This window comes from Terrapene carolina, unplaced genomic scaffold (genome assembly GCF_002925995.2).
Source record: "Terrapene carolina triunguis isolate 2854851 unplaced genomic scaffold, T_m_triunguis-2.0 Scaffold21, whole genome shotgun sequence".
Classification (NCBI taxonomy): domain Eukaryota; kingdom Metazoa; phylum Chordata; order Testudines; family Emydidae; genus Terrapene; species Terrapene triunguis.
Window position 1 is genome coordinate 20,557,114 of NW_020664372.1, and position 22,939 is coordinate 20,580,052.

The window sequence follows — 22,939 nt, forward strand, 5'->3', positions numbered from 1 at the left end:
ACTAGAACCAAAATGGACTTAAACAAAAAGTTTCAATGTTACTCAGTTCGTTGCTGTAAAGGGCTGTAGACTGGATGGAGTCAGCTCACGTTTCCTCTCTCTCTCGTTCAAGGGAATCAGGATCGGGACCTCGAGGACCACATGACCAGGGATCAGGACTGTTTGATGGGATGGAACAGATATGCCTTCACCGATGGAACAGGTAAGTGGTTTCCTCTCGACGATCACCCTACTGAACCAAGGCTGCCTCCTGAGCAGATATCAGCCAGCATACTGCGCAAGTCCCTTGTATATATCTCCTGTTGCCAGACAGATTACCTCATGGTCATGTGACCCTTTCTCACCTTTTTCCTTCAAACTTTCCCACCTCTGCCTTGTTATCAGGCAGGATAGTTCAAGACGTATTCAATTAAAGACAAGCACCTCCGAGAGGGTGCCAAACTATAATACAAGAAGGCAAACCAAATATAGAAGGTGAAAGACAACAACAACAACAAAAACAACAACCCCAAATGGCAAAAATCCGTAACACCACAACTCAGGGATGTGCAAAATGGGTCAGTGTGCTCCACTCCCTTCTCTATCGCTGTAGCTCTAGGCTCAGGAAGAGGAGAAGAATCCCTGAGGCTTGAAAAGGGGGACCCTGTTGCAGCTGCCTCTCCAGGCCTGGGATGTGTTACAAAATCCCTAAAGCTGCAAGAAGAGCAGAACTGAGGCTGGAGGGAAGTGCATAATTAATTGATTTGGGGATGGGAGGGCATAACTGATCTGGGGGGAGGCTGAGGGAGCAGAATTGATGAGGCCACAGGAGGTAAATAATTAATTAGTTTGGCTGCATAATTAATTGATGGGGTGGGGGATGGACAGATGGCAGATACAGAATTAATTAATTAGTATTTGGGGGTTTGGTGAGAAGTAGAAAGCTCTACACCATCAGACAGCGAGAGCTCCTGGAGCAGGGCCAAATCACCTGAATAAATTGGGAGACTTGCCAAATGGCAACACTAATTCTCCCCCCCCTCCCCACACTTTGGGAATGGGGTTCATAATCACAAGATAGACCAAAAAATACAATATATCTTTTATAAAAGAAAGTTGGAGGGTGTGTGTGTGTCTGGCTCATGATTTCTGAGTTTGGGGCTGGGAATACTGCCTTAGCTGGTCATGGCATACCCATGGCTCTCCATCCTGAGGACCCAAATCCCACAATCCTGTCCACTCAAATGACTGTAGGATATGGTGGGTGTCTCAGGATGATTTTTTTCCTTTCTGTTGGTCCTAGTCTAAGAAAGACTGAGTACCACTGAGCTAAGGTTGTGGACCAAATTGAAGCTTTAATGAGTCATCCCTGTGTAGGGCGGCAAAGCATTGACACACCAAGCAAATGCATAAGCCTCTCGCTCCTGCTCCCCCGCCCTACTCTCCCCCACTTACTGCCCCTCACACTTCCCCATTCATTCCGCCCACGTTTTGCTCAACGAGGAACGAGCACGTTCTCATGTCTGGCGAGGGCAAAGTGGCTCAACTGTGGCTCCTGCGCACGCTCTGGCCACTCCTGGCGCGCAAGCGCAGTATCGTCAGGGGAGCGGCGCCTGACACTAGTCCGCGGGCTCTCCACGTTTCCCTAGAAGGGGGCGGGGCAGACAGCGGCGCGGCCAATCAGAGGCGCCCACGACCCACCCCAGCGAACTTGGAAGTGGAACCGCGCTGAGAGCTCTGCCTGAGGCGCGTGGCGGGCTCCGCAGTCGCGCGCGGGGGGCTAGAGCGCGCGCGGCGGTATCGCTATGGTGTCGGCCAGCGCGTGCGCCGGCCAGGTGGGCGCCGTGCTGCCTCTGCTGCTGGTGCTCTTCGACCTGCTCGGCGAGGGTGAGGGGCTGCGGGGCGAGCTCGCGCTGGTGCACGGCGCTGCACGCTGCCGGGGGAGAGGGGACAGGGCTGTTGCTGGCGGGGCAGCTTTTGAAAGCTGCTGCCCAGCGTGCGGGGGGTGTTGTAGTGCTGGGACGAGGGGCTCGGAAGTGTGGGTGAGCTTGAGGGTGGTTGTTACTGTGGGGTGAGCATGGGGCGGAGTAGCGCCGGGCTGCTGAGGGGACGAGGCAAGGGTTAGAGTTGGTGCTTTGGTTTGGTTTTTAGTGATATGTAATCAGATGCTCACCACAGAGAGTCCCGCACTTCCCTGAGCGCTGTCACGTATTACCACATCGCAGGGTTGCTTACCATCACAACCGCACCGTTGAGTGGTTTGAGTATTATGTATGCCCCTTAACCTACTGACGCTTTGAGGAGTATCACCGCAGCAGCGCTGTGCTGGGCTCCAGTAGCATGATGCCACCTGGGAGGGAGAGCAAAGCAGATCTGTGCTGGACTTGGGGGCAATGCCAGCCTGTGGGTATTGAAAGGAGGTAAATCTGTGATTGTCACAGGTGCACTGCCATTAATTCTGGGTACAACCAGAGAATTATGGCAGTAAAAAATAGAAAAGTTTGTAACTTTTCTAGTTGGGGGCTGTGGACAGTCACTTTGAAAAGAATAAATGTTTCTGAAAGTTCTAAATGCAAATAGATAGATTTTAATAAAAATATGATGACCAGAAATAAATGCAACCATCACCATTAATCGTTGCTTTTAAAAATCCTAGTATTTAATTAATGGCATATCTAGCTTTGTGTTGTAGCTTTGTTTTGGTGACACTACAGCAAGGTCAGTTTTATGTAGTTTGGTTTCTATTCTTAGTCCTTCTTAACCTGTTTTCAAAAGAAACTAGGGAAATTGATAGGGTGCTAGGTACTGTACGATTTTTAAAAGTGTGGATCTAGCTTAAAGAATGGCCATGTGGAAATGGTATTATGGAATTCCATACTCATTGTGTCTCACTGATTTCCATATCAGATTTGCTCAGTTTTCAAGTAAAAATACTTTTTTCTAACTTTTAACTCTATAAGGTTGCTTTAGGCTCTGAAAATCAAGTTAGGTTTTTTTTTTTTTTTTTTTTATTTTTTTTAATCATTCATCACTGCCAAGAATAGTGGTTCTGAAGAACAAATTATTCCCTCAGCTACACTTGTGCAACCCTTTCACTATCAGATTGTGTCCTAAATAACATCTGTGTAATCATATGGAAAGCTAATGGGGTTGCACAGGTGTTTGTGAGGGCATAATTTGAAAGCTGGTTGTACAGATGTATCAGAAGACACAGTTTGGCCTGCAAAACTTGCATTATTGCTTGTAATGAATGAGATGGAAAAAACTGTTTCACTGTCACAGCTCAGTGAATTAGACCTCTCTGAGGGCTGTGGTCACTCTGGAGGTTAGAAATGCACTTCAAAGTTGTATTAAATGAGAAGTCTAAAACCTGGAGTGTACTGGCTGAATGACAATTTAATATTGAATGTAATATGGCAAAGATACATTGTAGTGTATAAGTATATGCTGTAGGATTGTATTGGTTTTTCCCCAGCTATTTCTGCAGCAATGTTAAAGGAAGAGTACTAACACTAGAAGAATCAGTCTAAGCATTTGTACTTGTTTTTAAGCATCTGTAGATAATTCATCTTCCAAATATGTTCCCTATAGATGCTAGGAGCATGGATGACCTTGGTGCTTTGTTGATTGTGGCCTTGGTAGTCACAAGTTTACTTTCTAATTTTGTATATATTTTCCTAAAAGCAAGCTTTAGTAGATCGTGAAATGTTCTCCCAGGGAAGGGTGTCATTTAAACCTAGACTGGACAAAGCACTCTAGACAGGGAACAATTCTACAGATACTTGGATGGCCAAAATATGATCTATTAGGTCTTTTTTATCTCTAATTTCTATGTCTTTAATATCTCTTATGAAGTAATATTTTATTTTGGTATATGAGTGGTTAATGTAATACATGACTCACATTTTCAATAGCTGTAGATCATTTTGTACATGTACATTGTACATTTTTAGTTTCTTCTTACTCTTGTCGTAGTGCTGAAAGAGTTAAATAGTGAAATGGAGATTTGTAAATGGGGATGGTGTATTACTGTGAGGTTTCTATCCTCCTAGAGGCTGTGTTCATCTCTTCTTCTCTCTTGGAACAGAAGCAGCATTTTAAGTCACAATTGTGATGGGTTGGATCACAGAAACCCCCTTGGGGCTGCCAACTGATGCGCTAAGACTACTTCTGCCCCTGCTTTCCCTGCCAGCTTGGGACTCCAGAGCCCTGCTTGGTTGCGCCAGACAAGCTTGTTGGCCACAAACACAGACCCAGGTCTGAACCACGTCCCACAAACTGCAAGCTTAACTGAAAGCAGCTTAAGAAATGTTCCTGTCTTTAACACTCAGATGCCCAACTCCCGATGGGGTCCAAACCCCAAATAAATCTCTTTTACCCTGTATAAAGCTTATACAGGGTAAACTCATAAATTGTTGCCCTCTATAATACTGATAGAGAGAGATGCACAGCTGTTTGCCCCCCCAGGTATTGATACATACTCTGGGTTAAATAATAAGTAAAAAGTGATTTTATTAAATACAGAAAGTAGGATTTAAGTGGTTCCAAGTAGTAGCAGACGGAACAAAGTGAATTACCAAGCAAAATAAAATAAAACATGCAAGCCTATGCCTAATACAGTAAGAAAACTGAATACAGATAAAACCTCACCCTCAGAGGTGTTCCAGTAAGCTTCTTTTACAGACTAGTCTCCTAGTCTGGGTACAGCAATCACTCACACCCCCTGTAGTTACTGTCCTTTGTTCCAGTTTCTTTCAGGTATCCTTTGGGGGTGGAGAGGCTATCTCTTGAGCCAGCTGAAGACAAAATGGAGGTGTCTCCCACGGGCCTTCTCTTGTGGGTGGAGACCCCCTCCTCTCTCCTATGCAAAGTCCAGCTCCAAGATGGAATTTTGGAGTCACATGGACAAGTCACATGTCCATCCATGACTCAGTTTTTACAGGCAGCAGCCATTGCCCACATGCTATCTTAACTGTCTCCAGGAAGACTTCTTATGTGGATTGGAGTCTTCCAAGATCCATTGTTCGTTAAGTGTTTCTTGATTGGGCACTTAATTTGCACATTCCTTTCTCAAGGAGCTGACCAAATGCTTTATTAAGACTACTTAAAAATCAAGCAGGTACACAGCCAATATTCATAACTTCAAATACAAAAATGATACATGCATACAAATAGGATGAATAGATTCAGTAGATCATAACGTTTACAGAGATATGTTACATGGCATATGTAGCATCAAACATATTCCAGTTATGTCATATATACATTCATAAGCATATTTCCATAAAGTCTTATGGGGTGACCGTCACAACAATCTCCCTGATTTTAAGAGGAGTTTATGGGATTCTCTTGGAGAAGGGTACTTAGGTTGGGGAAAGAGATGGTGCTGGAGTTTACTATTAGAACTGGTTAAAAAAAATTACTATTTCACCAGCTCATCTTCCAAGAAAGTCAGTCAGTGCATGTTCCTCCAATTCACAAGTTTCTAATTTCACACTTAATACTTTTTGGTACCACCAGTCATTGAACTGTGACTTTTAAAAAGTTCCCTTTGCAACTCGTTAACTTGCTGTAGAAATTCATATTAGCTGTGTAAGAATCTGTAGGACAAAGGAGCATATTTTAACCCAAAGTCTGACATGGCTGCTGGTATTGTACCTCAGATGTCTATCTCAGGGTTATGAAAAGGTTCCAGAACTTTTGGAGGTGAACTGCAGCTTGCACTGCCATTTCCCTAGTGTTCTAGTATCTGATTGAAAATGAGCTCCAGTCTTCCTTTGGAATTCTTCTGACTTAAGAACATAAGAACGGCCATACTGGGTCAAACCAAAGGTCCATCTAGCCTAGTATCCTGTCTTCCGACGGTGGCCAGTGCCAGGTGCCCCAGAGGTAATGAATAGAACAGAATAGAATCATCAAGTGATCCATCCCCTGTTACCCATTCCCTGACTTCTCCAGCAGAGGGGCTTTGTGCCAAATTAAAGCCTCTTGGATCAAAGACTAGATGGAAAAGCCCTGTTTCTCTTCTGTCCCTCCATCCAAGTAGCGAAGCAAATGGGTCATAAGGAGTGGGAGAAAAGATGGGCCAGCTCTACAGGCAGCTTAGCACTCGGAGCTGGCTTCACTCTCCGCTAAGCTTCTGGGAACTGCTTCTCCTTACCACCCTCCTTTCTCCTTCCCCTCTCACTAGCTTTCTCTCACTGATCCCAGGGTGCTGCAGATTATGGAGGGGAAGGAGCGTCACTGATGACTTTCTTTTGCTCCCACCCCCCCATGTCACTTCCATTTTTGGGAGTGGAGGGGATTTCTCCTCAGTTGCTAGTATCCAAAGTTACTCCATATTCTTAGTGAGTGGCATAGGTGTTCCTTTCTCAGTCTCCTCCCTTCCCAAACCTCCTTTGCCTATTTGCTTTTAGAAGCAGTACAGCTGCTGCTGTAGCTAGCTGTGCCTCACTGCTACTGAAAGGCAGACCTACTTGAGTAGGGGCAGGGCTCTGTGAAGGGGGGAGGGTTTCAGACCCTGGCTCAGGACCAAGCCCAGATATTTACACTGCGCTGTTGATGAGCACCTTTGTGCCACTCCTGAAAGCTCCTTGTGGTGGGCACTCCTCTTCCTGCTCTATACACACTAGAGTTTCCCCTCAAAAAAACTTTCTGCAATACACAGAAACATTAGAAAAAAATCAGCAGTTAATAGCAAAATGTCACTGTCACTTTAAACATCACACTTCCATGTAAAATTCTTTAAACCTTTTATAGTTCCATGTAACAACTTAGATTAGTGTTACTGAAGATGTATACATATTTTCTTTATTTTTATGGCCTCTTACTTTGTGTACAGTCAACTTCACAATTTGCTTTGTATAGTCACATAACTTCCTTTGTTGCTTGTTGTTTGCATGGGCCTTTTGCATGCCACGGTGAAGAAAGGTACATTTTGGAAGAAGAAGAAGAAAAAAAAAGAAAAATGCTTTGGAAAAATCACAAACTCAGCAGGGAGACTCAAACATGTGAAACTGTTTTAATTGTTTTTTTTAAACTGACTAGATTTCAACCTGACTGAGCCCCTCTTAAGGTTATACATAGAGATTTAGGGGATTTTAAAGTTTGTATATTCTAAAGGTTGTATATTGTACATCAGACATTCTAACTCTGCTCCCAGGATATAACTACCAGGAAACCTAATATTTCATTTCTTGAGCTAAAACAGGTAGAAATAAACAGTACTGTCAGGGTTACAGGGCTAATTGCACCTCTGTTGCCTTCTGTATCTGAGTCCATCCCCTCAGCTATCAGGCCTGGTGCCTTTACCTCTCTTTGGGTGGAATTCTGCAATTCTCCCACTCTTACTTAGTTTGGTCTCAGCTACCCTATCGGCCATGCTTACCCTGCAGGTGCAGCTGGGTTTGGCACCTGCAGTCCTTCCCTTCAAGAGTCTGTGACCAGTTCTGCATATAGTGACAAGACAGCCTTCTTACAAATCAAAACATTGCTTTGTTCCACTGTTAAAATTAAACAATTAGAAAAAATGATTAAAAACCAGCAAATAGACAAGCTTATGAACTATCTTAAGTATAGGCTTACCATTCCCTGATGGTAGCCTAGTCAGATCTAGCTTTTTCAGACACCCCAGAGGGTCCTGGATGTCAGTCTGTTCCCCTCCAACATCTTGCCAACTACTGCCTTACCCAGGGGGAGAGGTAGGGAGCAGGAGAGTGAGTGTGTGTGCGCGTCTGTCAGTCAGTCAGTCTTTATCCAGCCAGAATCTTAATTACTATCAGTTCCTGGGCTTTTGTCCATCTGGACCAAACTGGTGTAGTAAGCTCAGCAAGAGAGCAAATGAGACTCCTCAGAGCCAATAACTCTTCCACTGTCTCATAACAATCCTCCAGTTTTTACCTTGGGTGGCTTGTCTTTGGCCATTGTTTCCTTACAGCACATTATTAAACTAAACCAATGTATAGATACAGAAAACATCCCAGTAACCAAGTCAGCGTATGGTATTCAAAAATTATTATACAGCTGCTCCATGTCTGTCACAGTTGGCACTAAGGGTTCCATTCTGTGTCCCTTTCCCCACCCCCTTATGGAGCTGATTGCGCTATGATGCTTAGCTTCTTGCAGGTAGGGTTTCCAGGCATCTGGTTTTCAACCGGAATGCCCAGTTGAATAGGGACCTTGGGAGCTCCCGTCAGCACAGCTGACCGGGCCACTAAAAGTCCGGTTGGCCGCAGCGGGGCAGGCAGGCTCCATGCCTGGTGGCTCCCGGGAAGCGGCAGTATGTCTCTCCGTCTCCTAGGTGGAGGGGCAGCCAGAGGGACTCTGTGTGCTGCCCCCGTCCGCAGGTGCCGCCCCAAGCAATGGCTCCACAGCTACCATTGGCTGGGACCCAGAGGGACATGCCGCCGCTTCCCGGGAGCCGCACAGACTTCCTCGTCCCCTGGAAATGCTGGGGCTGCCTGAGGTAAGCGCCGCCCAGAGCCCACACCCTGAACCCCCTCCCGCGCCCCAACCCCATGCCCCAGCCCTGAGCCCCCTCCCACACTCCAAACTCCTTGGCTTCAGGCTTTGGGGACTTTGGGTGTGGCTGTCCCTGCTCAGAACTTTCATTTGCTTCTATTGTACTACTGTTGGTGTAATTCTCCATCACCACATCTCATATCTGTTCCTTTCAAAATCTTAACAGCATTGATGTATGTGCTGCTTCTTTCAGTTTAACTCTGCTGAAATCCTTGTGCATGCCTTCATCTTCTATGCTATATTACTGCATGTCTCTTCTTGATAGTCTCCCCAAGTTCCAGTTCTGCAAACTTCTGCATTTATGTAATGCTGCACGGTTTTTCTCAGGTATACAAAGAATTATCAAATCAGCCCCATTCTCAAACAATTTCACTGACTTCCCATTTTAGAATCCAGTTCAGAATTGTCTTCTTTGATTTATAAAACACTCTGGACTTGCTTCTCCGTGTTTCACATCTTGTTTTTCCTCTCTCCCCATCAAAGTTCCTTCTGCTCATCTAACACTGGGCTCCTCTGTCACTTCTGACAGTGTGGTTACTGTAGGGAACTGTCCTTCACATTTCCTGCATTTGGAACAGCCTTCTTATATTTCTCCTTGAATATATTTGTTTGCCCTTGTCTAGTCCTTTTAATTTGCCTCTCTCTGCCATGATAGCTGGAATTGTATTATATAACTCTTCTTAAAATTATTTTGGGACACTTTATATGAAAGATACTACCCAGAACAAGTAAGTCTTATTGTATAAACTCTATTCTTGGAGCTTTACTGACATGATTGATGATGAATCAGGAACAAGGAAGTGAAGAAAGCTGGTTCAGATTCAAGCACCATTCCAAAGACAGAGAGAAATCAATCTTTTCTAAATTAGGATAAATCTGGTAGAGAAATGTTGTGTTCCTCACGCAAACAAAATTGAAGTGTGAGGACAAGGGGCGGGAGGCCCTGAAAAGTGCTGTCTCCATTTAGAGCTGTGTTATTGTGAAGGATCCTATTTATTATGCAGTTGAGTACCTGACCTGCTGCCAGTGTAGTTTTATTGTCAATGAATGTATGTTAATTTCAGTGCTGTTTGTTTGATTCTGCTGTGGTCCATAGCCAAAACTGTCTTTTGACCTCAGTTGAAATGAAATGTGATCCAGTAGAATATCTGACTTTTAAAAAGGGCTTTCACACTAAAGCAAATTTGAAGTGGGACATTCTGTACAAGTGACTCACTCTCACTAATTGTCTCTGTACCATTTGCTGCTGCAGCAGGTATTTATAGTTTAAGAACCTTCTTCCAGTTGACCCAGCATCTGCTTGATACTGCAGTGACATCAGAACCCTGCCTTTGTTGACAGGCCCACCTGTCTGGAAGCCCCATCTGAGTGTTGGACATACATGTAGTTTTCTTATCTAGTGATATGTTTGAGGTGTCAGTTTTTTGAGTTAGTATTTCAGGCCAGTGAAGTTTTTCTTAGTGACCAGATAGAGAGAGGAGATTTGTTGGTAGGAGGGGATCAGCTGGAAAGAGCCATGGAGTGGAGCTACTTCAGCAGCGTAATGAGGAAGCGCAGCCCATATTCCCAGTTGATGATCTGGTTTGCAGAAAGTCAGTTTACAAAGAGGCCCAAATCTTGTTTTTTAAACAGAGTGGCTCTTCTCTCTAAGAGACTCCTCACTCCTTTTCTCTGCTCCACATTTTGAGAGAACAGCCATCGTTCCGCTTTAGAAATTGCCATACTGGCTCTGACCTCTTGTTCATCCATTGCTGCAGCCTGTCTCTGAAACTGACTAGTGTCGGATGTTCCAGAGGAGGGCACAAGAAATTGTGTGGTTATAATTATGAAATAACTTGCTCAGAAGGGAAGTTTCTCCCCATTCTTGCCAGATATTCTTATGCCCTGAGACATTAGTGTTTAATTTTCCTCATGTTCTAAAGCCTCTCTTAAGTAGCTGTGGATGTCATACATACATACAGATGTCTAAATCTTTTCTAACGATAGAAGAATAAGGGACAGTCAATTAAATTAAAAGGAACCACATTTAAAAATGATGTAAGGAAATGCGTTTCACCACTACACATGCTGGGCTTGATACCGCACCATGTAGTTGATTGGCGTTTCACCATTGATTTCAATGGAAGCAGGATTAGATAGTCTCTGCAGCAATAACAATTATAAACTCAGATTATACTGTAATAATTATACTGTCTGGGTGATGGAAAGTGCTTGGCTTTGTTCACGTTTCATAAAACACTAGGGGCTGACATGTCTCTTGTACAACCTTGCTCTATAGGAGTTACTGTACTTGAATATTACATATGGAAAGTGTGACTCCTGGCAAACAGTTTGTCTTGGAATATGAAACACTATTCTCGTCAGTGTTTGTTTAAATTCCATTTATAATATCAAAATATGCATTAGAACCTGTATTTAGGACTTGAATTTGTAAAGATCCTTAAATAAAAAAGCATGAAATAAAATTAAAGGGAACTTCAAAAATTTCTGTGTAGACACTCAATGAAGAGAATACGAAGTTATCCATCACGCTTTCATGATCAGGTTATTGAACTAAATTTAATATTAAAAAATAACTGCTCGTGTTTATTCTGTTATGCACAGTATGTGATCCTTGTATTTAGGATTTTAATTACAACAGGAGAGGACAATGTATTTTGCTACCTTATTTGGATGTAGAGAATCTTGTATGTGCGAAGGCTAGGTAGAATGTAGTTAGTGATGCATATTCAACAACTGCTTTTTAAAATGGTGGCTTACAGTATTTAGACTTTCTTCATTATAACTAGATCTTTGGAGGGGGGGCAGAAGAGTTAAAAGTCTGAAAGGAAACTGAGATGTTGTCTCAGTATTGAGAAATGTAGCATTTTGTTTTCATGTGCTTCTGTATCAGCCATATATTTTTCAGGTAGGGAGCTCTTGCCTGGTAACAAAATAAGAACTGTCCCTTATGATTTTTATGTATTAGGGAGGGAGGGAGAGAGAGAACACTATCCATCCTTTTTTGGTAGCGTCAACTTTGCTAGAATCAAACTGCGATTAAAAATGTTGACCCTTCTATTTTAGGAGTCGAATGTGGAATAAATGCTGAAGTAGAAAAACAACTCGAAATGGGCAAGAAGTTATTGGCAGCTGGACAGCTAGCTGATGCCTTGTCTCACTTCCATGCTGCTATAGGTGTGTATCTGAAGATAAAATTATTTGACTGTGCTTGAGGTGCAGGATTTTTGTATTGAAATGCTCTATCCTTCACTCTTCCTCATAATTTGCTTAATTAATAAGACCCCAATTCACAATGTGTGGGTGGACTACCATGCCCATGTGGGACCACATGGAGCCCTACTGACCTCGTAGATGCAGCAAATGGGACCCCACATGGGTGTGGAAAATTCCAGGATCAGAGCTCAAACCTAGAACAGCCATAGAGTATGTGAACACCAAGCCTGGGAGGTGTTGCAAAGCATGAGGCAAACTAACTGCTTGTAACTACCTGGATTAGTATTACATATTACATAGGAGAGCACATAAACCTAAGCATAATGTTGTGTAGGCCAAACAGATTTTACATATTTTAATAAGATTTACTCATCTGTATTGATATTTTAAGTGCAGCTTGTTTTGCATGTATTTAGATAGACAGTACTGTACCTAGAAACAGCCTATTTATCCACTTGTATAAACATGATGACAAAATGCTAAAGAATCTGCTGTTAGTATATTGTTTTGAAGCAGGTCGTGGGCCTTATGAAATGTTCTGGTGGGCCGTGTATGGTCCATGGGCCTTAGGTTGGGCACCCTGGGTATAATCTGATAACATGTCCCTGCTATTGTCTTATCAAGATTAGAAAAGAAAACCAAGTTAACAAAAAAAAAAGGGGGGGGGGCTGTGTGGGAAAGTGGGGTGAGATGGGGAGGGACTTATCCCTGTTTTCTTCCTCTACCCTCCCTTCCAGCCCCATAAAAAAAAATCAAGCACATATTTTTTAAAAATACTACATTACCCCACCCAAGGAATATCTTCCTGATTTAAGAGAAACTGTAAAGTGTTTTGAGACTTACATTCCAGTACTAATTTGATTTTTCATAACTTTTAAATTCTCACACATATCCATTGGTGGTGTGGAAGACAAGGATTGTTGCAAGTTCATGCATTTTTGAGTGTGTTCATTGCTTGGGTTGAATGCAGACTTGTGCTTTGGAATTTTATAATCTTAAATCTGCTATTAGGGTGATCAGATGTCCCATTTTTAAAGGGACGGTCCCGTATTTAAGTCCTCCTGCAGGTGTCCTGACTTTTCGTTAAAAACGGCCAAATTGTCCTGTATTTTCTGTCGCTTTCTCCACCCGCCCATCAGTACTGGCGGGTCCTGCTGCTGGTGGGTCCCTGCTCGCCAGCTGCCCGCCCAACAGCGGTGGGGGGGGGGTCCCGTGGCCGACGGTGGGTGTGGGTGTGCAAGGCTAGTGGCAGGGCAAAGCTGCAGTGCACAGGGCCGGCTGCTCTTCCTGCTAGTCCATCAGCACAGTCTCCACTGCATGCTGGCTCTTGGCCATCAGGGCCCCCCCTCCTCCCTGTTTCTGGCTGGGTGCTGCAAGCTGCGATGGCTGGTGAGTGCGGGCAGGCACCAGCTGGTTACGTGTCACCTCTGCTGCCCACCTGTCAGCCTTTTACATGATCCCCCTCTTGCTGTCTTCTCCATGCTTTGCCCCTTTAAACCCCAGCCCCACTGCTCCTCCATAGCTCCCCCGGCGGGGTGTGTCCTGCTCCCAGCGCTGTGTGGAGAACCAGCCCCTGGTCAGAATGCTCAGCTCACCAATACCCTGGCCAGCAGGCTCCTTCCTTCCCCCATTAGCTCTGGCTGGGTCGGCGCCCTGGGAGAACTTCAAGACCCTCTGGCCTGGGGCGCTGGCCAGGAGGAGCCGAGCCCTGCATGTGCCAAAGTCCCGCACAGCGCTGGCATGGGGAAGCCTCTCCGCCCCTCAGCTAAGCTCTGGAGTGGCAGGGGGGAGGGAGGGAGTGGGGAAGCATTTTCCAGATTGTTCGCGCCCCGACCCGGCAGGCTCCATAGCAGCCCCCGGGGGAGGGGCGTGGCACCCTCTTACCTGCCACCCTGGGTCATGCCGTCAGGGAGCGCAGGGCTGCTCCATCCCCTAGGCACCCTCCCCTGCTGAGCCACCTCTCTGGCCAGGTTTGCTGAAGCCCCTGCAGTCAGGTTCCCTGGGCCCTGATGCACAATGCATCCTTAGGGCTTAATCCCTTCCTGCCTGCGCTGTAGACAGGGGGAAGCTGGGTTATGTCGGTGGCCAACAGCAGCCTGGAGGTGTTAGCTCTCCCCGTGTGTGTGTGTGGGGGGGGGGGGTATGGGTGTGTATGAACCCTAAAGCCTTAAAGATAAGATAAATAAAAAGAATCCAACTAGGCAGTATTTCTTTTTAACAGGCTCAGTCAACTTCACGTTAATTTGAATGTTTGTACTGCATTGTTCTGATTGACTGCTGTTGAACTTGCTTGAATACTAGTAATTTTACCAGGTGTCCCATATTCAGCATAGGGAAATATGGTCACCCTACTGTTAGTTCTGTTCTTCCCTGCTGCCAATGTCTGATTTTCATGTTATTCACACTATTGTATAGGATGAATACCTACTACAGTTTTCCACTCAGACTTTTCCAAATGGAATTAATTACACAATATAACAAAATGTCGAATTTTGTGGTTGTGAAAAGAATAAATATCCATATGTGCACTTGCAGTAATATCAGACTTTTGAGATTTTAATTTTCATTCAGGACTACATGCAAGAGTGTGCAGACAGCATGTGTGTCTAAATATTGTTGGTTGTTAGTTTATCCAAACCAAACTGAAAGCAAATACTATCATTCATCAAAGTAGGAGAGTGGGGAAACTTTAATTCTAGATTATACCATCCAATTACACTTCATGGTTATAAGTGAATTTAAACTTTTATTGGGTTTGTTTTGAAATATGTAGTGACATTAATACTAATCTCTTCACTGTATGTGACTAGGGGTTAGTAATTCTTCATTGCTACCGGTGTAAAACTTGAATTTGTTGGCTGGAAAGGAAAACAAAACTAAAGTTTAAATGTGTGAGATTAGTTGTCTAAAGCTTAGTGGGTTAACAATATTGTGTTCTATGTTTCATATGATAAGAGTCCCATCAAAAAGGACTCAATGAGTGTTTTGATCATTTTATCCCATTGGAGTAACTAATACAGGAGCAGCCTTGAGCTTAGTTACCTAATCTTCACCTTCCAAATCTTTTATTGTCTGTACTTTTTGGATCTTCAACTTTTCTGAAAAATTTTTCGGGGAAGTATAACTTACACATTACTTAAGGTAACTTTGCCAGGTGCAGTAAGATTACCTGCATTTTTTTTGTTAACAAGCAAAGAACCTCTTATTTCTCCAAGCTTTTTGCTTGCTTTGCATGGCAGGAATAAAATGTGGACAATAGCTTTTCTTTTCTTTTTCTTTTTTTGTTCAGCCATTGCAATGTTCCTGTTGCAGACATCTAACATGGTAAACAGCAAGCTGCTTCCTGCTTTACTCCATTCTGGATCTTAACATATCCTTCAGGCTGTGACTGATTATGTGTTCTCTCTATGGATATCAGAGCTATTCATTGCTGTACTGGGGACTCTGAGACAAAACCATCTTCTGCTGCTAGAAGTTTTGTATCTGGTCGTGGAACAAAACTTGGTGGGGCAGCTCTCTCCTGCCTGGGTTGTTTTAACCCTTAATATTTTGTGTGTGTGAATAGTATATTTTGCTAGGTGTAAGAATTATGTGTATAACTTAAGCTCTAGATTTTTTACATAATCTAATTTTGTAATGGGATATGTAGTCTGGTAACTGATGACTATTTTGTTTTGGATAATAAAAATAAATGTACAAGTCCATAGCACTAGTGCAGAGAGTGGCCTTCATCATCAAGGTAGAAAGTAAGTAACCTTTAGACTGCTGTCATTTTTCCACTTTGGTAGCCAAATGATGGTAGAAGGAAAAGGAGAAAATCTCTCCTTGGTAAGTCAGCATCTGGAACACTGCTGGTAACAGTTAAGCTATATAGCTCAATTGCATGCTTTGAAGTTTTACAACAGTGTTCTTAGATTCATTTGCTAAACTTTGCATTTTACCCTTAAGATCTACTAAGCGAGGGTCATACATATCTATTTTGTGCTTCAGAGGCGTTTTATTCTTGTATCCAAACTCTGGATTTGTTTTAATAATACATTAAAAAGTTTAGTGTCCTTTAGAAGTAGAAGATACAGTTCACTAGTGAGTAGACTGTGGTCCCATCACTATTATCCTCATCTCAGAGCTAAGGGCATCGCATTATTTTCCTGTATCCTTTCAGAGAAATGTGCCCAGAAGTTCCTCAAATGGGTTTCCAAAGCTGGTCAGCATGGTGGGATTCAAACAAGAGTGAACGTATGCTGAACAGCGTTGGCAAAGAACACTGGAATGGAGCCGCAGAGTCACATAGTTCCATCACGGGCATCACCTTGATACTAGGCTAATATCTCTGTCTCCAGCCCCCTAAATGTCTGTCTTCCATTGGGATAGAAATAACAATTCAGTACATGTCTTAAAGTTAAATGAAAAATGAAGTTGCTACTGTCTATATGTAAATTATAAAGTTATGAAAACATTGGACTATCTATAATGTTGGTCATTAGTGGAATGATGTGTATGGCTTCCTTATTTTGTGCATCCAGTATCAGATGTAGGGACCATGGCAAACAGTGAAAGCATTAAATACGCATCCAAAAGTAGGCCTGCAGTTTGAGTTAAAAAGGTTTAGTATGTTTTAGCTTAACTCCACTGCAGAGCTGAAATATCCTTACACATTCACCTTCAAAACCCTTAGTAACATTGCAAATTTATGTTCACATCCTCTCTATTTTCAATAATGTTAACATAAGCAAATTACATGAGATGTAAATATTCCTGTGTACAAATGTTACTTTTGCTAATTGTTAAATATAATTGTCAAATTGCTTAAAATCAGGTAATGCTGCTATTGTTATGATTGCAGCCTAGCTGTACCCAAATTACATTGAGGCGGTGTTCTGATTATTTATTCTTTGCTTGCAGAAGGGGACTCTGATAACTACATTGCCTATTATAGAAGAGCCACAGTGTATTTGGCCATGGGCAAATCTAAAGCTGCAATTCGTGATTTAAGTAAAGTGGTTGAATTAAAGCAGGATTTCACATCAGTAAGTAATGCTTTCTCAGGATTCCTTCAGGGTAAAAGAAAATGGTGTTCCTTTTTGTTTTCCTGTTTTGTTTATGAGGTAGAGTCTTTTTTAGCTGGTGGTATAATAAAAAAGAGAATTTAATACCCCATATTTCAGGAAGTTTAAAATTAGATACCACAAGATACTAGTGCATGTACTATATTGAACACTCTTACATTGGCTGAGAGATAGAATGAGACAAGACTAGTCTAACTTTTAACTTTATACCTGGCCTATAGTAAAATGCCCAAATCCTCTGCTAGCATATCTAAGGGTTTGTAATGAACTATGAATAAGGCTAAGTTTTATTCACGGGTATTTTTAGTAAAAGTCACAGACAGGTCATGGGCAATAAACAAAAAGTCATGGCCTGTGACCTGTGCATGACTTTTACTAAAAATACCTGTGAATAAAACTTGGGGGGAGGGGCTTGTCCAGGGGCCCTGCAGGTGCTGGAGCGGGGAGGGCCTGGGGGCTGGCAAGCTTCCTACCTGGATCCATGCCTTCCTCTCCAGCAGCAGCAGCAGAGTTTGGGTGTGGGAGGGGACAGGGGGTTGGGGCATGGGACAGGTTGAGGCGGTCTCTGGGTGGCGCTTACCTGGGGGGCTCCCCGGAAGAGACAGCATCCCCCTTGCTCAGCTGCTAGGCGGAAGCGTGGCCAGGCAGCTCTGTGCGCTGCCTCTGCCTCCAGGCACCACCCCCACATCTCCCATTGGCTGTGGTTCCCAGCCAATGAGAGCTGCAAAGCCAGTGCTCTGGGCAGAGGCAGCCCGCAGAACAGCGTGGCCACGCCTCCGCCAAGCCGCTGAGCGAGGGGGATGTTGTCGCTTCCGGGGAGCCCCCCAGGTAATCGTTGCCCAGAGCCCGTCTTACCCTGTCCCATGCCCCAACCCCCTATCCTCTCCCCCACACAAACTCTGTTGCCTGGGGAGTGTGGGGGGCGAGGGTGCACGGTGGGCCGAGACTGCCCCAGCAGCGGCCGGTGCGCCTGGTGCAGGGGCTGCCTGAGCTGTCCCTGAGCCAGACACATCGGTCACTGCAGAAGTCATGCAGGTCATGGAAAGTCACGGAATCCATGACCTCCATGACAAACTCGCAGCCTTAACTACGAGTCATTTATAAGCAGTAAAATTGGTTGCCAAATCAAGAAATAAGTTACTTTTTAGGATTACCGCCTACTTTACCAAAGCTCTTAGAGGCTAGTTACTGGGAGACTTCTGAAGTTGGAATTAGCCATTTGACCAGCCGCCCTACCTGCTACCCAATTTTTTGTTCTGAACTGCAGATTATCTCCTCAAATTTTAAAAATAACTATTTGGAAAGATTGAGTTGCACACAGTTTGAAAGGTAAAGATTGACTATCTATTTCTCTTAGCAAAAATGATAGGTTATATAATGTTTACAGTGTTGTTGTAGCCATGTTGGTCCCAGGATATTAGAGACACAAGATGTATGAGGTAATATATTTTATTGGACCGACTTCTGTTAGTGAAAGGGACAACTTTCGAGCTTTCTCAGACCTGAAGAGATCTATGTAAGTTACTCAGAGTGTCACAGCTAAATACAAGGTGGAACAGATTATGTAGTTAAATCTGTTCCACCTTGTATTTAGCTCTCACACTCAGAGTACCTTTTTCTGACCTGAAGAAGAGCTCTGTGGAACTTAAAAGTTTGTCTCTCTCACCACAGAAGTTGGTCCAATAAAAGATATTAAGTCCCCCACCTTGTGTTTGTTTTTATATATTTGTTACTATGACAAATTTGACACGTTCTCTTCTTTAAGAGATTAAATACCATATATACTTGTTCATTAGCCCATTCGTTTATAAGCCGACCCCCCCCCCCCAAATGGATAGGTAAAAATAGCAAAAAACTGTATGACCCTTTCATAAGCCGACCCTATATTTCAGGGGTTGGAAAACTTTGGCTCCTGGCCCGTCAGGGTAAGCTGCTGGTGGGTCGGGACGTTTTGTTTACCTGGAGCGTCTGCAGGCATGGAGCCCCTCATCTCCCTCTGGCCGCGTTTCGCCATTCCCAGCCAGTGGGACTGCAGGACTGCCCGCAGCTCCCATTGGCTGGGAACGGCGAACTGCGGCTACAGGGAGCTGAGGAGCTCCATGCCTGCAGATGCTTCAGGTAAACAAAATGACAATGTATTAGATATTCAATTCAGTGATTCCATAGAGTTTAAAATCATCAAATTTTGGTGTAGACCTGTTTCTAAGCCGACCCCCGCTCTTTGATGCGTCATTTTTTTACCAAAAATATTCGGCTTATGAACGAGTATATATGGTAATTTTACAACAAAATGATGCCTTTTAAATGACCTTGTTCTAGTGAACAAATGGAAAGAGTTTCTCTTTTCCTCTCCTCCCCACCAGATTAAAACATTTGGTATAAGAACTATCTTTAAAGTCCCAGGACTAGTTTAACAATGTTACTGGCAATAAATTGTCTTGTAGTCATTAGATTTTTATTTAACTAACTTATTTAAGAAAGGGTGACTGCAAGTCTTAACATTAATAGCTCTTCTAAATTAACTTGCATGAAAACTTTCTTATCCTGAATAATCAAAATTTCAGTTAGGCTTCTGCTAAAGAGTCCTCATTAAATTTTCAGGTTAATAGAAGTATTAACAATAAGGACTTCCATACCCTTTTGCTGCAATCCGTTGAAAAAGCTGTGAATTAAGAAAATCAAAACAGCGTAACAGTGTTGACTAGCTATCTTACAAGTTAACAGTTGTTTTTCTTGGTACAGTCCTCTGATGGACGAGTTTGGGTGGTAATTGGAGCTACCCCTACATTTGCAATGATGGGTAATTATTGGTCTAAAACCCTGATGCAGAAAACCATAATCATTTTTGCTAAAGCTGCTCTTGTAAGAACACAATATAGGAAAGGGATGGAGAGAGCAGACACCTTCATATCTACTTTTGGTTCAGTTTGCTAGATGTGGATGGGGGGTGAAATTTTCCATTTTATTAAATTTGGGGAGATTGGGTTTTAATTTTTCTTTTTGACTACAAATAAGAACAGAGTAAAGTACAAAAATGGTTACTGTTCCATTTCAGGCAAGATTACAGAGAGGCCATTTACTTCTTAAGCAAGGAAAATTTGATGAAGCAGAAGAAGATTTCAAAAATGTGGTAAGTAGGAAGCATAGAAAACTACACCGTTGGCTTTAAATTCAGATTATGAGCCAAGAGCATTTTCTCATAACCTAAATCCATTGTAGACCACATACATATGTAGCTGAGTTGTAGACTGCATTTTCTTTAAAGATGTTGCAGCAGAGTTGAGCTATTTTGTATAAACAAACAATGGAAAAAGTACACCTCTACCTCGATATAATGCTGTCCTCGGGAGCCAAAAAATCTTATCGCGTTATAGGTGAAACCACGTTATATCAAACTTGCTTTGATCCACCGGATGCGCAACCCCCCCCCCCCCCCCGAGCATTGCTTTACCGCGTTATAACACGAATTCGGATATATCGGGATAGAAGTGTAGTAATAGAGTAATTGTGGATTAATCGTAGCACCTTTTTAATGGAGCTCACAATACTTTTAATTTTTCTGTTATAAAGAAACAGTTCAGTTGCAAATGCCACTACATATAAGATGTTTTCTAAACAATATAATGAAAATAAGGCTGCATTTGTATGGTTAAGTAGATTTTGTTCTGTCCCATTTTCTGTGTCACTTCAATTATTTGATATGAGAACAATAGTGTAGTGTAGGATTTTGAAAAATATTATTGTCCGGTTTAAACGTGTTTACCACTTCATCATTCCTCCTTGACATCAACACTAGGGAAAAACGTGTGCCTTCAGAGAGGAAGGACTTTACGGTGCTAGCCTGGGACTTGGAAGATCTAGGTTCAGTTCCTTGTTCACAGACTTCCGGTGTGACCTTTGCCAAGTCACTCAGTGTTTCTGTGCCTCAGTTCTCCAGCTATAAGATGACCTCCTTACCTCATGTGGGTTTTGTGAGGTGCTCAGATACTGCTGGAATGGGGGCCGTACAAGTTGTGTAGAGGATTTTTTCCCTAAAAACACGTTTGGTTTATTTTTTTATCTGGTCAAGTAAAAGGTATTTATAAATCTTAAGCACATTTACAAAAAGTAAACTACTTAATCTCAAAATTAACTGAATTTTCATCCTGATATAACATACTAGCCTCTTCCTTCTCTTCTTGTCACATCAGGCAGGCTAGGTCTAGGCAACTGATCAAAATTCCAAAAGATATTGGAATAGGCTATGTTTGCTTTGCTTTTCTCTCCTATATAGAGTTGTGTATTTTAATGGTCAAGCACTTAAAGCTTTAAGGGATAGGCAATTTTTTATAAGCCAAAGTAAAGAAACCCTATAAATGAGTGTAACTATATACTGTGGTTCTAGCTATGTTCATGGAACGTGTGGAAGTACAGAGATTTGATGTTTAATGGAGACCCTTCCCATGAGTGCTTAAGACAAAAAACCTGGTGGTCATACTCAACAACCCTTTAGTGGTATGGAAGAGAGGAGAGAGACTGGTCTTACTCTGGTTAGCTGAGTGTCTTGTCATTGTAATGGATTTTAATACTATCAGTGATTAATTACTGTTTTTGTGTGTATGTCTGTGTGTGAAATTAATGTTTCTCCAGACATTTGCTGCTAGCACCACATTTGGAAACTTGTTTTTTGGCCACTAAATCAGCAAAACAGTTTTTATTCCCAGCCAAGCTTCAGAGCTCTAGAAGAGCAGCAGAACACAAAGCTTAACTTTACTTTTCAAATCCTGGCTAATATAAAATAAAGTTGTGTTTGGCTTAAACCTATTGAGTATCATATTAATAAAACTAAATGACTAGCAATTACTGCTGATATGATAGAGTGGACCATTATGCTGGAAAAATACAGTAGTATCAAGCCTATTACAAACTAGTTATGAATATCTGTAGAAACCCATTTCAGTTCACTAAAACATCAAATAATAATTATGAAAATATACACATTTTAATATATTTGGGAAGCGTCAGACTCCTTTGGTCTCTACAAGGTAGTTGTACTTGTTCTATTTCTTTAGTTCTATAAACAACACAACAGATTTGCTTATGTGCATATAATCACTTTTACTGTTCTCTGTATTTTCTGTTAAAACCACAAACTTCAATTAAATATGGTACAGTATGTCCCTGGCTTTTTTTAACTTAACAAGCTCATAATTGTATAGGATAATTTAGAAGTGTTGGTTGAGTGAGTTTTAAGCTGTTTTTAGCTGATGTTCCATGTGTGTGGGAGGTTGGGAAAAGGGGGGAATTACCTAGCTCTCTGAAGCTAGGGGGTTTAGACCAACCTGGTGGTTCTGCCAAACATTCTGTGTAAACTATTTAGTCTTATTGTGTAGACATATATAAACTAAACTTCTCAGAAGATGAGGGAACACACTTATTAATACTATAAATTTTTTTTCTGTTGGTTTGTTTGTTTAGGAGTTTGTATGGGATAGTCTTTTTGAATGACTTCCAAGACTTGTGTATGGTAATTCCGCTTTATGACCAGGGGAATGGGGAATATCTGTTGCATTCATTATTAGAGGGCTGTGAACCATTGCATTAAACCAGCTGCTGAGAAGCAGAAGAATAACAAGTTGGACCTTGATGCTGCTGTCTGAAGGTGTTCTCTTGAATGTGGATTGGTGCAGTCCAAGAGAACACACAGGAGAACCTTGGGGTAACTTTTACAAAAGCATTTAAGTGACTTAAGAGCCGAGTGATTTGTTTTGGAAAATTTTACCACTGGTCTCATCTGTCCTTTTCTCCCTCCTTCTTCCCCCCATTTCCTCCTTGGAAACAACCATTGGTTCACCTTCTAAAGCAAGATCCTCCACCTTCCTTTAAACATCATGGCGAAGACCCATATTCCTTGGTCAGAATGTCTTCTACAAGGGCACAGTCGTCACAGAACTCGTGGCTCTGTGTCAGGAGTCATATACCACATGAAGGGCACCTTCTGACTTTCAGAAACCGTTGCTTTGGCTTCTTTGCCTCATTCAGAAGCTGTTCTGATGGTGGGAAAAGTTTGTGCTTATGCAAACAATGGTATTTTACGAGCAGGAGTGTTGTGTGGAGGAATAGGACTTTCTCCCCAGGAGGCCAGTTTCCCTAGCATCCTTGAACTGAAGGGGATCTCT

The 22,939-nt window shown here is 42.7% G+C and overlaps 1 protein-coding gene across 2 annotated transcripts in view; it reads left to right on the forward strand.

The window, feature by feature from the left end:
• Nucleotides 1-1,695: 1,695 nt before the first annotated feature.
• DNAJC3 (DnaJ heat shock protein family (Hsp40) member C3) overlaps nt 1,696-22,939 on the forward strand; it is a 62,723-nt gene continuing 41,479 nt past the window's right edge. The window contains exons 1-4 of one of the 2 annotated variants that reach the window (XM_024195757.3): nt 1,696-1,866; nt 11,566-11,676; nt 16,618-16,742; nt 19,837-19,911. In XM_024195757.3, the coding sequence (XP_024051525.1) occupies nt 1,785-1,866; nt 11,566-11,676; nt 16,618-16,742; nt 19,837-19,911 (393 nt within the window). In that variant the 5' untranslated portion in view covers nt 1,696-1,784. The remainder of the gene's footprint in view (nt 1,867-11,565; nt 11,677-16,617; nt 16,743-19,836; nt 19,912-22,939) is intronic. The other variant, XM_024195760.3, reaches the window with a different exon arrangement.